The sequence below is a fragment of the Antedon mediterranea genome, chromosome 7 (genome assembly GCF_964355755.1).
Source record: "Antedon mediterranea chromosome 7, ecAntMedi1.1, whole genome shotgun sequence".
NCBI classification, from domain to species: domain Eukaryota; kingdom Metazoa; phylum Echinodermata; class Crinoidea; order Comatulida; family Antedonidae; genus Antedon; species Antedon mediterranea.
The window spans coordinates 21,487,185-21,502,277 of NC_092676.1; the positions used below are offsets into that span (position 1 = coordinate 21,487,185).

The window sequence follows — 15,093 nt, forward strand, 5'->3', positions numbered from 1 at the left end:
GCTTTTCTTCCATCTGAGAAGAGTAAAATTACACTCTACTAACCAGGGAACATGTAATAATTAAAACATTCACATTAATTAAAAGCCCTCACTCCCATTTCACTTCAGAGTTAATTCTCCTTGGTGGTATCTCAATCGTTTGTAATGTTCTGTTTGTATTCAATATCACATAAGGTAGGTAAGTAACAATTGTGTAGGCCTATAACACGTCATAAAAAACAAGATAAGTTGATGAATAATAATTAATCAATTTAATATTCATGATACATTCTTATTTTTATACAATATTTTACATACTTATGTACTCGACTCTTAACTACACTGTACTCCTAGCTTAAAGATAGATGTATAAAGAATGCCACGTTAAATAAATCATATATCCAACTAAAGGTTGAATTTAAATTAGGACTTTTAATGATGAGTAAAATTAAACAATACACCAACAATAAAACATTTAAAGAATATGACATTCATATTAATGAAGGCTCCTGATCTTGTTGATAAAGAGGCTAAATAACGGATGTTCCTAAATAATGCTTACAAAAAATATGATGACGTCACAAGAAAAAACTTGATGAAAAAATGTGACCAAAACAAATGTGATATGCCCATAATATTATGGACACGATGACATCATATAACTACCATTGGGCTCATATCACACTTTATTATGATATGAGCCAGCCACTTATAGTCCACCACACCGCTATCATAGGTAGAGTGAAAGTAAGTAGAGTGAATTTGAAAATACTGTATAAATACTGTACTAAATTGTATTTTGAACAAGTCAGTGTGCCATACTTTATGACATAAACATTTCCATGGAAAGACTATCCTGTTAAAAACTCTGGAGCTGGAGGTAGTATTCAGGTAATGGTGAAGATAGTTATAGTCATCACAAAACTCATAACAGTACTAAACTAATTATATACTGTATAGTGATTTTACAAATTCATCCTACCTCGCTTACAATCTATCTATATTTACTTACTGGTATTTGTGTTATATTTATCTATTTTTAATTTACATTATTTACTGTTTGTCTAGAGTTCTTTGGTTATGGAATCATGCGTATACATTCCATTGCGTTCTCTAAACGGGTGGATATTCTTTCATTATTTTGTTATAGAAATAACCACTGCCCTCTACAATGACATCTTCTGAATCGGAACCTGCAATGATAAGATGATAAAATGTAAAATAGGCTTACTCATTTATTGAGGGCAGCAGATAAGACCGTAGGCTACTAAACGTCATAATACAAAATGGAATATTGATGGCGCATGGCAGAAAAGGGGCATAGTATTATTGTTATTTACTTACTTTTCATATTTGAAAACTCGCTTCCTGATGAGAATGAAAACAGCCAATCGTCCCATATTCCATTTGTTGTCTGATCATTTTTCAACACATCTTTCAGAGGGAAACACAATTTGGATGATGTTAAATTCAGTTTGGAAGGTTATTAATTTAGATTTTTAGTGAGTCAATCCAATGAAAGAGAATAGTTACCATTATTATATGAAACTGGCATTTTGTATTGGTCTTCCTCAGATGACGAAGATTTGTCTTTTTCGTGATACTCCGATAACGGTTTGTATTGCTGCTGTTGATTCGACGAAGACACTGTGCCTTGTTCCGACGACGAAGAATCGTCTGACTCTTGAATTGACGAAAACGAAAATCCCCATCCTTCCCATAATTCTTTCGTTAAATCTTCTTGTTTTAGAAAATCTGTAAATGTTTGGAGAACACATGTTATTGATGAATAAATAAACAAAAATTGTATGAAAACATTACATGAATCTCTGTCTTGGGGTGATTTCTTTTGAAATAAAGACAGATGCCTTAGTTTTGGTTGGAGAAGTTTGTTATGGAGATTTGTGTGATCAATTAATTGAGGGCGGTATACCATTTTAAAAGTACATCAAACACTGCATTTGATAGAGGGCTATATTTATAACTACTTTGAGGGAATGTCTAGGCCTAATAAACATCGGGGATACTAGACGCGTTAAGTATCGCATGTGCAGTTCATGTTTGGCTATTTTGAGTGGAAAATATTGACTCCCGCCGTTTTGAAAGAAGAGGAAAATATTAGAACTGATCGTACGGTGCAGCTTTGTCTAGATTAAGTAGGCCTACCTTGTCCTACATCGAATACATTGTATAATTCCTTTGGCTCTGATGACCCGAATGAGAACTCCCAATCATCCCACAGTTCAGTTTGCAAATCGTCTGATCTCAGAAAATCTGAATAAAAAAAACATAAAAAATGTTCCGTCTGTTGAATATTCGAGGCATTGTCAAATATTATCATGTGACTAGCTAGGACTAGGGAGTGGTACAGCAGGATAATGGGAACTCTTCTTAATGGTCTAGTAAATGTAGCATTGTTAACAGACAAAGACATTGTAGGTAATCACTCCTACAACTAAAAAAAAAAATGTCGTTCTAGTACTTCGTCAAATATCTTTAATTCACGACGATGATAATACTTCAATTCTGTGAAACTGTGATGCTGGTGTAAAATACCTAACACCAGATGTCCAATCTGATAGTGTTTAATATTATAATTTAAAATGGCTAATAATAATTCTGGTATTACGGTCAGCCTAAATGGATTCCTATTTTTTTGACGTAATGTGATATTCAATAAACACGTTAAATTGTTTTCGTTAACTATATTAGGCGTACCTGCTGTCATGTCAAAACCCACTGCTGGTTTGCTACACGTCCCTCTACGGTTAGTCAGCTTGCCTAAGGTGAACATGTCAGGTTGACAATCAAGATCGGGTGAACATCGTCCGTAAATATCGTTCACACCCCCGCATTCCTCACCTTCCGTCTGGAATAATAGTAATAAAAAGAGGACTATTAAAGTTAAATGTGTTATATTAGCCTATTTTGTATTTATTTATTACCAAGTGGTGCGAAACTACGTAAAGAGGTGTTTCGTTGTAAACAACCATACTTTGTGTTTTATACTACTTAATTTTTCTTCTAGAAAGAAAGAGTACTAAACAAACTAAATTGTATTGATTCTTCAAACATAAACTTTTGTTTAAAATGTAAGATAAATTAGATTAGCAAAAATTATAAACATCTTTATTTTATTTGGAAAACATTTAATTCTGCATGATTAATAATATAAACCTGTCTCGTTTAGGCCTGTTTAATTGTAAATAATTTATCCATTTTGATGTAGCCCTAAATATGAAGATATCATAATTTGGTTGAAATAAGAACATAAAAAGGATTACCTGTTATTGTTCTGATTGATTTTTAACAATTTAAAATCGTTACCTTTCCGCAAATAGGACAGCAACCTATACAGGGGTGTTCCACTTTTAGCGATCCGCCAGGACAGTTCAATTTTGGACATTTATCCGGTTTCACCGCCGGACATTTACAAGTTGGATAAACTGAGGCTGACAATCCACTGAAATAATAAAAAAAAAAAACGATCTAGAAAGACACTTGGTTTAAGTTTTTTATCAAGGGAAAAAGAATAATAATAATATAATTAAAATAAAAAAGAATATTTTAGCCTAGACGAAACGTATTACGTTTACACAGCCAGAGAAAATGGAAAAAAAGCTTTCTATAAATTTTATCAGATTGTCTATATTATTATCACTCTTGTAACATGACCACAGCTCTCATTTTGCCATTTTCCCCCTGACTGTATAATAAGTATTGTTACCACATTCTTAGGACCATTTACGACCAGAATACGACCAATCAAATGTTTTACATTATTTACCTTTGCGAATTGGCAACGATACTAACAATTTCCTCCCACATGTTAAATTCTTTTGGGATGTATAATGTTAACAGAGCTATATTGACAGGTTTGCAAGTCACAATGAAATACTACAAATCATTCTTATTAACTTAAAGGTAATTTAACATAGGTGATACACTATCCAATATGTTTATTACGGTCACAACGAAGTACAATAGTGATGTAGTTATATAATCACAAACGTGACCTAGTTTTACACTATTTGAACTATAATGTGGCAAAAGACTGATAACATGTATACGTATATTAAAATACAAGCTACAGTAAGGCACAGACCAAACAATCGACCCAAAAGTTGTCTGAATAACCGAAGAATGTTCCAATCCAAAAAATAACCATAAGACATAAGATAAAGATGAGCTAGCAAACCCCATTAAAACTTCCATATTTGTAATACAGTTATTTATATACTTGACTTGTTAAAACAAGGCACACTGTGCAATAGTTCAACCAAACAAAATTGGTTTATGCACTAGATATTCTTATAATTATGATATTTTGTTTTCTTTTTCCGGTATTCCTGTGTCTAAACTGATAGTATGCATACACATCTTTCTTTCTCAAATTTGTTGCAGCCATATGGATATTACTGAATGAATGAGACATTGTGTATGCTTATCTAATTACATAATTGGCAATTTACTGTTCCACACCTTAGGGAATGGCTGCAGTGTACTATTATAGAGGAATTAATTTATAAACTATATCATCCATGACTGTACTGTAAAGCAGACATATATTGTTTTGGCAACTGATACTACAGCATTTTGTCAATTAGTGAATAAATGCCGGTATTGTGTCTCCTGTAAAAACGTTTAATTAATGATGTAATGAAGCTTATGTGGACATTAATTATGGTATACAATATACATGAACTCATGGTATTGCAACTAGGTAAAGTGTGAAGAAATACATAAATGTGCTTTTTAAAATTTATTTTATACGCATCCAGCCAGCATCCAACAGCGAGAAACTTATCATAACTAAGACTTTTTATCAATAAGATAACCATGCCTCACAAAACATGGATATTCCAATTATGGCGGTCTTAAATAAGAAACAGAAAACTACTAATGAGACTCAATACAATGTTAATGTTTATGTTTCGTATGATAAGATATCATGACCAGGAACATTAGCTTTTTAAGATTACATAATGTAAACAATGTCTTAGAATCCCTACAGTAGCTATCCGATATCATCAGCATGTACATTGCATTCTAAATAATTACTAATATCAATTATTTATTATGATACCGGTATATAATAATTATACACAGCCACCACCATATACGTTATCAATAAGAGAACCATGCCAAACAAAACATGCATATTCCATTATAGCGGTCTTACATAAGAAACAGAAAAATGCTTCATAAATTTAATGTTTATGTTTCGTATGATAAGATATCATGACCAGGAACATTAGCTTTTTTAAGATTACATAATGTAAACATTGCATCTTAAATAATTACTAATATGACACCAATTTATGACAAGAAAAACTGATTGGATTACTTCATTATATTTGGTAACTTATTTTTAATTTTACTCATTGGCAATTTACCCAAATTTAGTCACCGTAATTGGCAATTTATTTTATGATGCGTGGGAGTTTGATGATATTAATACAAGCTGGTATTTTTCATACATCAGATGTCAACATGTTGTCACATAAAAGACAGGTAACGCGTGATAATGTTTAAAGAATGTCGCAAATAAAGGTATCGTTGAAAAATAATAATACTAATATGGAACATAACTATAGGTATAACTATATCCTTATCATTTAATTAGGTACTATTGTATCCCGAGGACTTTTTTTATTTGTCCCATTCAACACGTAAAGTAATATTCAATGGTATCAACTGTGATCTCGTTGTAAAATAATAATTTTGTTTCATGCGACAGGTCGATAACTAATCTAAACCCCCATAGGTAGGTGGCGGAGTCAAGATATTATTGTAAGACACACAAAACCGAAATAAAAGTTTAACTTTATATTTATGTTACTCTATATGACAAATAAAAAACATTGACAACCATTTCTAGTCAATTCTTTTGACAAACAAATGTTTTTGAATAGATATTTTGTCACTATAAAGCTACCGTAGCAAACGTCACTTTTATTATGTACTTCTATAAAGACACACGACAGCAACACATTCCGATTTGGCTTAAAATAATTACTGTTACAAAATAAAATGTTAACAATGACAACATTAGTAGTGTATGAGTCTTCATTGTTTAAGAGACATGATTCTGTAGTAATTACTGCAAAACCATTCAAGGTTTCCCATTACTGGAATTGACAAAACATTTCTAAAAATAGCTTTTACAAAACAAGTTTGTTCAATTCAATTTAATAAACATTTTGTCAAAGTAAAATAAATACAACGAGGAAGCTCAAACTTGTTTAAAAAGACTCTTTCAGACCAAAACAAAATATACAATTATTTGTTTAAACTATATTTATTTTTTTGTGTTAAATATGTTGAGTTTAACTTTGAAACATTGAAAAGTAATATGCGTACATTATCCTAAAGATGCAAAAGTAAATACGTAGTCAATATTATTAGATCTAAAAAAAAAAAAAAAAAAAAAAAAAATATTATTAGATCAGTGGCTTGGACTACCAATCGATGGGTTCGTCGCGTTGCCTATATCCTTGTGCAAGACACATTTCTTACCTTTGCCTCTCTCCACCCAAGTGTTTCAATGGGTAAGGTTAAGACACAACTTTTTTACTGAATAGGCCTATAGCTGAATTATGCGAGTATGTTTTCATACATTTTTTAGTCGAAAATGACTGTGGTAACAATATGTACAGTGCTTAGAAGTTTCACAACATTAGGGGCTTTATAAATTCAGAATATATAAATAATAACTAAAAAAACATACTACACAAAACAATCCTAACTGAAGTGTAAGATCCAGACAGATCGTATGCAACCTTTAACATTCAATTTATAATTGATGTCTGCTACTTTAATATATTTTTACTTTTACTTCTAAAAACGCATGTCTATTATATAAAACCACACTTTACATCAATAAGTATCATGAAAGCGCAAACATTTATTTATGTGTGTAAATGATAGTCATGTTTACTGGTTATATCAACAGGAAACACGCATCACTACTACACAAACCTGAAAACAGGCCAGCTTTCTAAATGGTTACGTTTAAAATTCACAATAAGAGGGTTAAAGAATCAATATTATTCAATCCTAGTGTTTCTTCGATTATATACAAATAATGAATATTTAAGAGTTGAATGGGATGAATACTCCTCATAAGTTGAACTATTGAATCCTTGTTGATAGAATTGTCATGGTTACAACGATTTCCTCTTAGTTTTTTCATCACTTTCAACAATCCGTCAGACTAGTGTCACTTAAAAATTAATGTTTAAATTAAACATACATTAAACAAAATTGTCTGTAAATTTGTGAAAACGATATTAGTGAATTAATTGTTATATTGAACGATTAATAACAAAGTAAACATAAACATAGATACGAAATTAATGTTTGCCATGTACGCGTTGACTTTTGACGAATTGAACAATCTTTAATACGCTTTGATACGGTTTGTCCTAAGTTAAAATGTTCGTGAAGTTTTAAACAATGAAATGGAGGATAGGCCTATATTACAAAATAATACAAACCTTACTCAGTAATCTATTTATTTAGTAGTGGTAGGTTAGGCCTAGCCATGATCATAGAAAAAAGAATATTACTCGCGTATATTTCAAGTAAAGGACTAACCAAATGTGGACAAATGAAATTACGAGGGCGGGGGTGGTGGTTGGAGGATGAGCTGAAGAAAAATCTAACTTAAAGGCTCTGAAATGATTCCAATCTTTTCCATTTAAATTATGTTTTATTTCTGCTCATGTACCATTAACTTAATAGATAACACTGTCCAATTTATTACAGACGAAACATTAGAGATAGCGTGAGTTCTTCTAACGAAGAAAATCATTTCACCTGATGCAAATGCCATTTCTGTAATAAAAATGAATTACCAAACATTACAGCGCACAATGAAACCTGTTAAGACGGTGGATATATTTAGACATTTCTGAAATGGATGATTACAATACGATTTCATCATGTTGAAAGAAGGCGACATGTTATCTCCACTGGGTATCAAAACAAATGATATTAGCTTTTGCGAAATTAAAATGATATGTTAGTAGTATAGTCCTATCCTATGCTTTCAAATTCAAATGTTAGGTCTAGTTATGGAACGCCGTTCACGCAACAATTAATATTAATCAATGTACTTAATTTCCGATATAATTAATATGGATACATTTTGATTTCGTCATGAAATTGTTATCATATATATATTCCTACTTTAGGAAAATTCTATAATCTATACAAAATACTACAGTTTACTGTTGTGGTCTATTGTTATTTTGATTAGCCTTCATGTTGATCCTTCTATTAATGTGAATCATAAAAACATTCATCAAAAATAAAATAGAATGTGTTCCAAGGACCACAGAATTACAGTGTTAAATTGACTTTTCCGACTGCCTCCATAATATTTTACGATAATAAAAAATTATAATATGATTAATATTATGATAATAATATGATTTGATAAACCGGTAGTACGTTTTCCAAATCTTCTTAGTAATAAAGGGCATCACTCGGGGGTTTCCATTATAATATCAACATTGTGTTGGGTGTTTTAATATAACTAGTGTTACTTAGTAGATAACGCTCCATGGTTTAAAAGAAAACAAGAATCAGAATTGTAGCTAATTATTGTAAAGTTATAGAGAATCATGTATGAATTATGTGAGTCGGTAAATTATATGTTCAAATGGTCCAGTTCGTGTTTTATTATGAAACAGAAAATAAGATGTTTACCGTGTGAATGGATGAATGTTTGCTCATTGGTATGAATAGTGTGATTTGTGTCAAGTAGTTTTCTTGTTAAAGGAAGGTAACATTTATACCTTGTGAATTAATTAATTTTAGTATGAACTGAATAGAAGATTCGACTTAATGTTTTATAATTAAATGAATAAAAAGAAGATTTTTTTTTATTTCAACCAAGGTTTATTATGAGTAATCCACTGGCCGTCTATTAAGTATAAGGCCTAACATTAATATTGTTACGACATAAAACGATATACAGTAGTACCAATTACAAAATGTGACCGGCCTTGGTCATCTAGCTTTACAGAGTTTAAATCGTGATTTTACACTAATTAATATGATTTAGTTAATTCGGTTAGTACAAATGATGCAGCCACGCAGGATTGACACGAAAACTGGTAATGTTAAATTAGAAAAGTTGACCCTTTCTTAAGGTGTAGGAAGTAACGGTGATAATAATAAAAATCTTAACTTTTGATTTTGAGTTAAGTCAAGTTAAACACATTATTTTTTTGTTCTGTTTTCTATGAATAAAGATAACTGAGTGAATAATGCCTTTTCAAGGACCACACAATTACAGTGTTAAATTGACTTTTCCGACTGAAAAGCTTTCATAATAGTTTACGACAATTAAAATATGATTGTAATATCATTTTATATACCAGTAGTACTTTTTCCAAATGAATGTCATGCTAATCGCTTCGCATTATTACACCGTTCACTTACTCTTCCCTGTTTAATCTAACCTTACATACAGGCACCACATGTGATACAAATTACATGCTGTATCACCAAATATTCTTACTGTATTACTGGGCAAATCTTCTGTACTTTATGTGGATATACAGCACCGAGAACGAGTAAAAACATACGTCCGCACGTCAAGATTGTTTATCAGATGACGTCATCAAATAATTGCTGCCCATAACATTTTCTTGTTTTCTGCAACGTGATTTCATTTACGTCACGTACATTCAATATCAACAGTTTACATACCATAAATGGTACTGATGGTACATTTTTTATTCAACAGGTGTAAATACATACCTTTGTGTTTAACCTTTAACCTAAGCACAATAGACACTACGCAGGTGTTACAACTATCATTTAGCGGAAGTACAGATTACCCCACCGAGATTTCCGCACATACCTGTGATGATTAAACCATGAACCTGAACCTATACATTAGATCGATAGGTCCATTATTAAACAAACACAAATTAATATCTTTAATATTTACTTTGTTTGATTTCATTAAACATTACATTAACATTATTTTTACTAGTATTTTTTTTATAGAAAATAATTATATCTTCTGGTGTCCGTTTGTACTACTAATCTCTATAAGGAAAAGTAGCCGTAATGTAATTATATTTCAGTTTTGTAATCTGGTTACTGTGTAGTTAGTACTAATGCAGGCCTGTAGAATTATGGACAGTGCAGGCCTAATTAATCCATTTTATTGACTGGAGCACCTAGATCAACATTTTGAATTTAACAAACTTTACAACAAGTGAGATTTACAATAATAACATTTTTGAGTAAGTTGTGTGTATTAACTGTAGGCCAAACAATTTCGATAATAATTATAACATGGCCTAAACATTGCTGTAAGTGGCTAAGGTCAATGTTTGCTACTTTACAATTAACAACACCCGACACATTTATAATAAATAACATTTACTCTGCCGATTTCTCATGACAATTGCAATTTCACGTTTCAGAGACAACTTCGGAAATCCGAATGTTCGTTAAAAATTCCACAGGGAGGGTTTAATTACCAGGTAGGTATGACCACGCGTTCCACTGGGATGTTTGTTATTGCTATTAATACCATACGGTTTGTTGTTATACCATCATTAATGTACTGTGGACATTAATTACTAAGTATAGATCACAACTGCAATATCCATTAGGAATAATCATATAAAAAGGCATAAATCCTATCATGAAAAATGGTTTAAATGTCAATAAAATTGATGTATATGTTTTATGGATATTATATTATTTTACTTATAGAACGCACCGTGTATGAACGGGTGCCACCGTTGTAAAGGTGTAGTTTCAATACATTATTATTACTTAATAGTATAATAACTCCTGAAAGTTTTCTGTAAACAAAATTAGCCTGTAGTGATTTTCAGGGTAAAGCTTTTCCATTTCTGTTAATAACCACGTTATAATATAGTCTATGTCTTCTGTTGTGTATCGATTTTAATGATACCGTTTTGAGTAAATATTTCCGAGCAAACGTTGATTTTGCATATAATTTTTAACCGGGCTACACACACGTGTCAGAACAACGATTCCACTTTTGATTAAACAAAGACTAGGCAGCAGACGGCGTGTTAATTATTTACCTAACCTAGCGGTAACATTTTATTTCTATTTTCCATTTTGTTCCATCAATCAAAAATTTTAATAACGTGGTATATTGTAATAGTTGAGGAATGTACTGAGAGCATCACAATTACTGGAATTCGGTCACAAGGCCAAAAGAAAAAACGGAAGTGCATTTCTTTTATCACAATTGTCAAAATCAATTTAAATCACAGAAATTAGACTTTTATTTTATATTTACTTTTCCATTGGCGCCACCTTAACATGTTAATAAAATCCTATTCCACATAAAAGTTTATTTTGGTTTTTTTATAAGCTGAATTTTACATCAAAAATAGTTTGAAAGGATTAGTTTCCTCCAATATATAGTCAAAACGCTGTATAGAATATATTATAAACTATAACGTCCCCACCCACCCTCTCCGCCAAACCCACTCACCTCCCCCCCCCCCCCTTCTAATAACGATAGCAACAGATGACCTTTTTTTAGATCGGTATTGTATAAATAAAAAGATATAAACACCTGAAAATAGTAAAACAACAAGATTGTTGACATGACAAAATAGTTACATTAGGACTATTCTAACTCACATTTATTCTTGATAGAAAATATATTAGTAAACAGAATTAATAATTTTGTAGTGAAAATTAAACCTGCCGAGCTTACACTTAGGAGCAAAAACAAACACAAAATAAGGGTGTACGAAAATGTTTATCTATTTAATCTGTATTAAATATCATTTAACGTTATTAAAACAAAATAAAGTGAATTTGATTTTGGTTGAAACCATAAAATTATTAATAAACTTGAGAAACCCATCTGACAGTTAATTTGACTTGTTGTCAACAGGTGAACACATTGTTCATTATACCATACACAATGTAATAATATAGAATATGACCCCATTTACACTTCATCGACGATTTCTTAGCCGGCCCGAAGTCGGCCCGACGCCGGCTTTCTTTTTAGCCCGCAATGTGTTTACACTTACCCAAAAAGCCGGCCTCGGGCCCTTACTATTGCGTTTACACTTGCTCTCGCGGAAGAGTGCTCGATGATACGATTTCGCTACATTCACGTCATATCCGCTCATGTGCGTCTTAAAAAGTTAATATTATAAGCGTTGTCGATCTACACTAGGCCTAGGCCTATCAACTTTATCAAAAAAGAATCAAATAACGGTATTTAATATGGATCAAAACAATTGCATTATTGCTTTACTACTAATGTTTGCGTCTCGTTTTCTAAAGAATAGTAGTAGATCATACGCCTTTTTCACGAAACGGAAGACATCTTCGATCGATGATTCTTTACTCCATGATCGATGACAACACAAACAATGCCGTTCAACGAAGCGTAACCAACAGATATAACATAGCGTTTTCAGCCTATTTTCGGAGGACAAGTTACTTAAAAATTCGTAACTTCTCAACGGACAGTCGTATGGACAAAATTTTTTACTGTAAAATGTTCTTTAAAGATTAGCCTATAGAACTGTGTGATTAAAAAAAATTATAATTTTTTTTTTCACTTCTTAAGTCCATCGAAAAAAACACCACAGTTTATAAGCATAGGCGCCGCATGGTGTCCTGAAATCCCCTGAAAACGCTATGTTATTTCTGTTGGTTACGCTTCGTTGCACACGGCATTGTTTGTCATAGATCGTGAAAAAGGCGTATACATCTTCACCAATTTAATTTCAATGAAGAATTTCCGATTCATCAGCAATAAGTTTCGTAAACTTAAAGCTATAGTTGACACAGAACGTTCATTTTATGACCGCGAGTGTTTACACTATACGAAGTGCCGGCCCGAAGCCCGCAATTGCCGGCCCGAAGCCTACTCTAGACTAGGCTCAAAATTGAGCCGGCTCGAGGCCGGCTCGGTTGTTCCCAGAGTGTTTACACTTGTGCACTTTTGGCTCGGAGCCGGCCTCGAGCCGGCCTCGGGCTCGCTAAAAGCTGAAGTGTAAATGGGGTCTATGTCAACTAACCTTGAGATTGCGATAGATATTAAACAAATTGACATCAAGTTCTTTTCCAACATGTTGCTGCAGATTCTGTCTTAAATTATTCGTAGACAATAGAAGAAAATGATATGGCGGTATAGTTCTTACAGAATCCGTGTATATCGTCTGCTAATTTTGTCTGATTTAACTGTAGAAACAAAGTTGCCGATTCGTTTATAAACTTTCCGTTCCGCTTCTTGACCAATCATGAAGCGCCTATGTCATTGCTCTTTAAAACTTTCTTTCTATCTGCCACAAATATGCAAGAACAACAATCTTTTGTAACAGATACGTCGAACATGCATTGTGCGCGGTCAGATGTATTTCAACCAATCACGTCAGTCCTCATTAAATATAATATCGAAAACATAGGAAGCCGATATTTTAAAATGGTTGATTGACATTGTTAAGGGGGGGGGGGGAGGGGGGGGGGCTGTTTGAAAATTACATGTGTTTCAGTTTATATCGCCTTAAGTTTACTCGTTTTTCATTTATTTCTCAAATAACTAACATTACATAGCTATCGATGACAAACCTACAGTCGGATACTTTCGTTCATTATTATTATTTAATTTCACAATTCGCAACCAATATTTTATATTAAATCATTAAATTATATAAACAACTATAGTCTGTTTATTTGAATTGTGTTATCTACTACACAATCATTATTTAGGTAATATCATAAAATGAAATGAGCGTAATAAGTCCTTTATCCACTGCGCCCACTCTGTCACCTTTAAACAATTCGAAAGAAAAACATTTTTTAACGTAATGTAATGTAGGAATGTTATTTGAATATTCAATATAAATTATTGGGGTACCAGTATACCACTTCAAGTCTCGAAAGCTTCTTGAGGGGAACTATAGGGCAGTATAAACAGGCACTCCGCTTACGTCGTGGAAATAGAAAAATAAATATTTTTTTTGTACACCCACGTAGAAGATGACAAATGACAACTTCAGGAAATTTAAGATATTTCAATTGAAAACGAACCTGTTTAATGTTATACATTATAATCAGTAATTAATTCAACCTTTGTCATTTTTGTCATTACAGAAGGATGTAGGCCTATTGTAAGTGCCGCAAATCTATATATAAAAACTGTCTGAATCTTAGCCTAGCCCTGTAAAGAAAAAGTATTTTCCACGAGTTTGGCATTCATTATTCTATTCTGTTGATCGCGAGTTCATATTATTGTTGCAGTTTTCTATTTAATTATATTAGTAGGCCTAAACATTATAATAAATATATATATATATATATATTGTTTTTATAACGCCAAAATAATTAGGCACCAGACCAATTGTTTTTCAATAATATCCTAACTACCTAAAATCAATCTCGTCTGTATCGCAAGAAAATCAAGGAAACTATTTCCTTTCCGGCATTTCTATTGGCTAATTCGAAGCACTAATTATATAGATAATCAGACGATAATAAGGCCAGACGAAAACTAAAATGGATGTTTTCCCGCCACCATAATAGTGGACTTCCGTGATAAATTATTTTAAGGCTGTTTAATTTAACTGTTTGAAAATAATGTCGCAAATTATCTTTTAAGAGAAGACCTGTATGTTGTTGTCTGAACATTGTTTGTATGTATGCAATGTTTTTACAACATATTTATGAATATTAATTTTAAAGGTATTGTTCACGTGGACTTTATACAAAATCCTGATCTCTTCATTAATGAAATTACCAACCGTGACGTGTAAGATGGCCGAAAATTGCCGAGTCCGTGTTCGTAGGCGTTCGGATAAAGCAAATTGGCCAACATTTGTATTACATTTTTTTTTCAATTTTTTATTTTTTTTTGGAAATCACAGTGTAATTAAAAGGTGGTCCAAAGAGCGAACGATATGAATGTCGGCTACTACACAACATAAATTGTTTTTATTATTTAATATCAAATAATTATATTAATTGATACGTATTGTCCTATTTTTTTAATAGAAAGAGACAAATCAACATTGGAGGAAGCCAATGATGTCATTTGTATAAATAGCCCACGGCACGATGTACTGAATTAGTTAT

General features: G+C 32.1%; 1 protein-coding gene across 1 annotated transcript; it reads right to left on the reverse strand.

The window, feature by feature from the left end:
* Window positions 1-236: 236 nt before the first annotated feature.
* On the reverse strand, window positions 237-13,309 carry LOC140055133 (uncharacterized). Its single transcript, XM_072100352.1, has 7 exons — window positions 13,041-13,309; window positions 3,307-3,442; window positions 2,698-2,848; window positions 2,146-2,253; window positions 1,513-1,734; window positions 1,324-1,413; window positions 237-1,172 (listed from the first exon to the last, which is right to left on the reverse strand). Exons 1-7 carry the CDS (start codon window positions 13,091-13,093, stop codon window positions 1,093-1,095), a joined length of 840 nt encoding a protein of 279 aa, XP_071956453.1. The 5' UTR covers window positions 13,094-13,309; the 3' UTR covers window positions 237-1,092.
* Window positions 13,310-15,093: the final 1,784 nt, after the last annotated feature.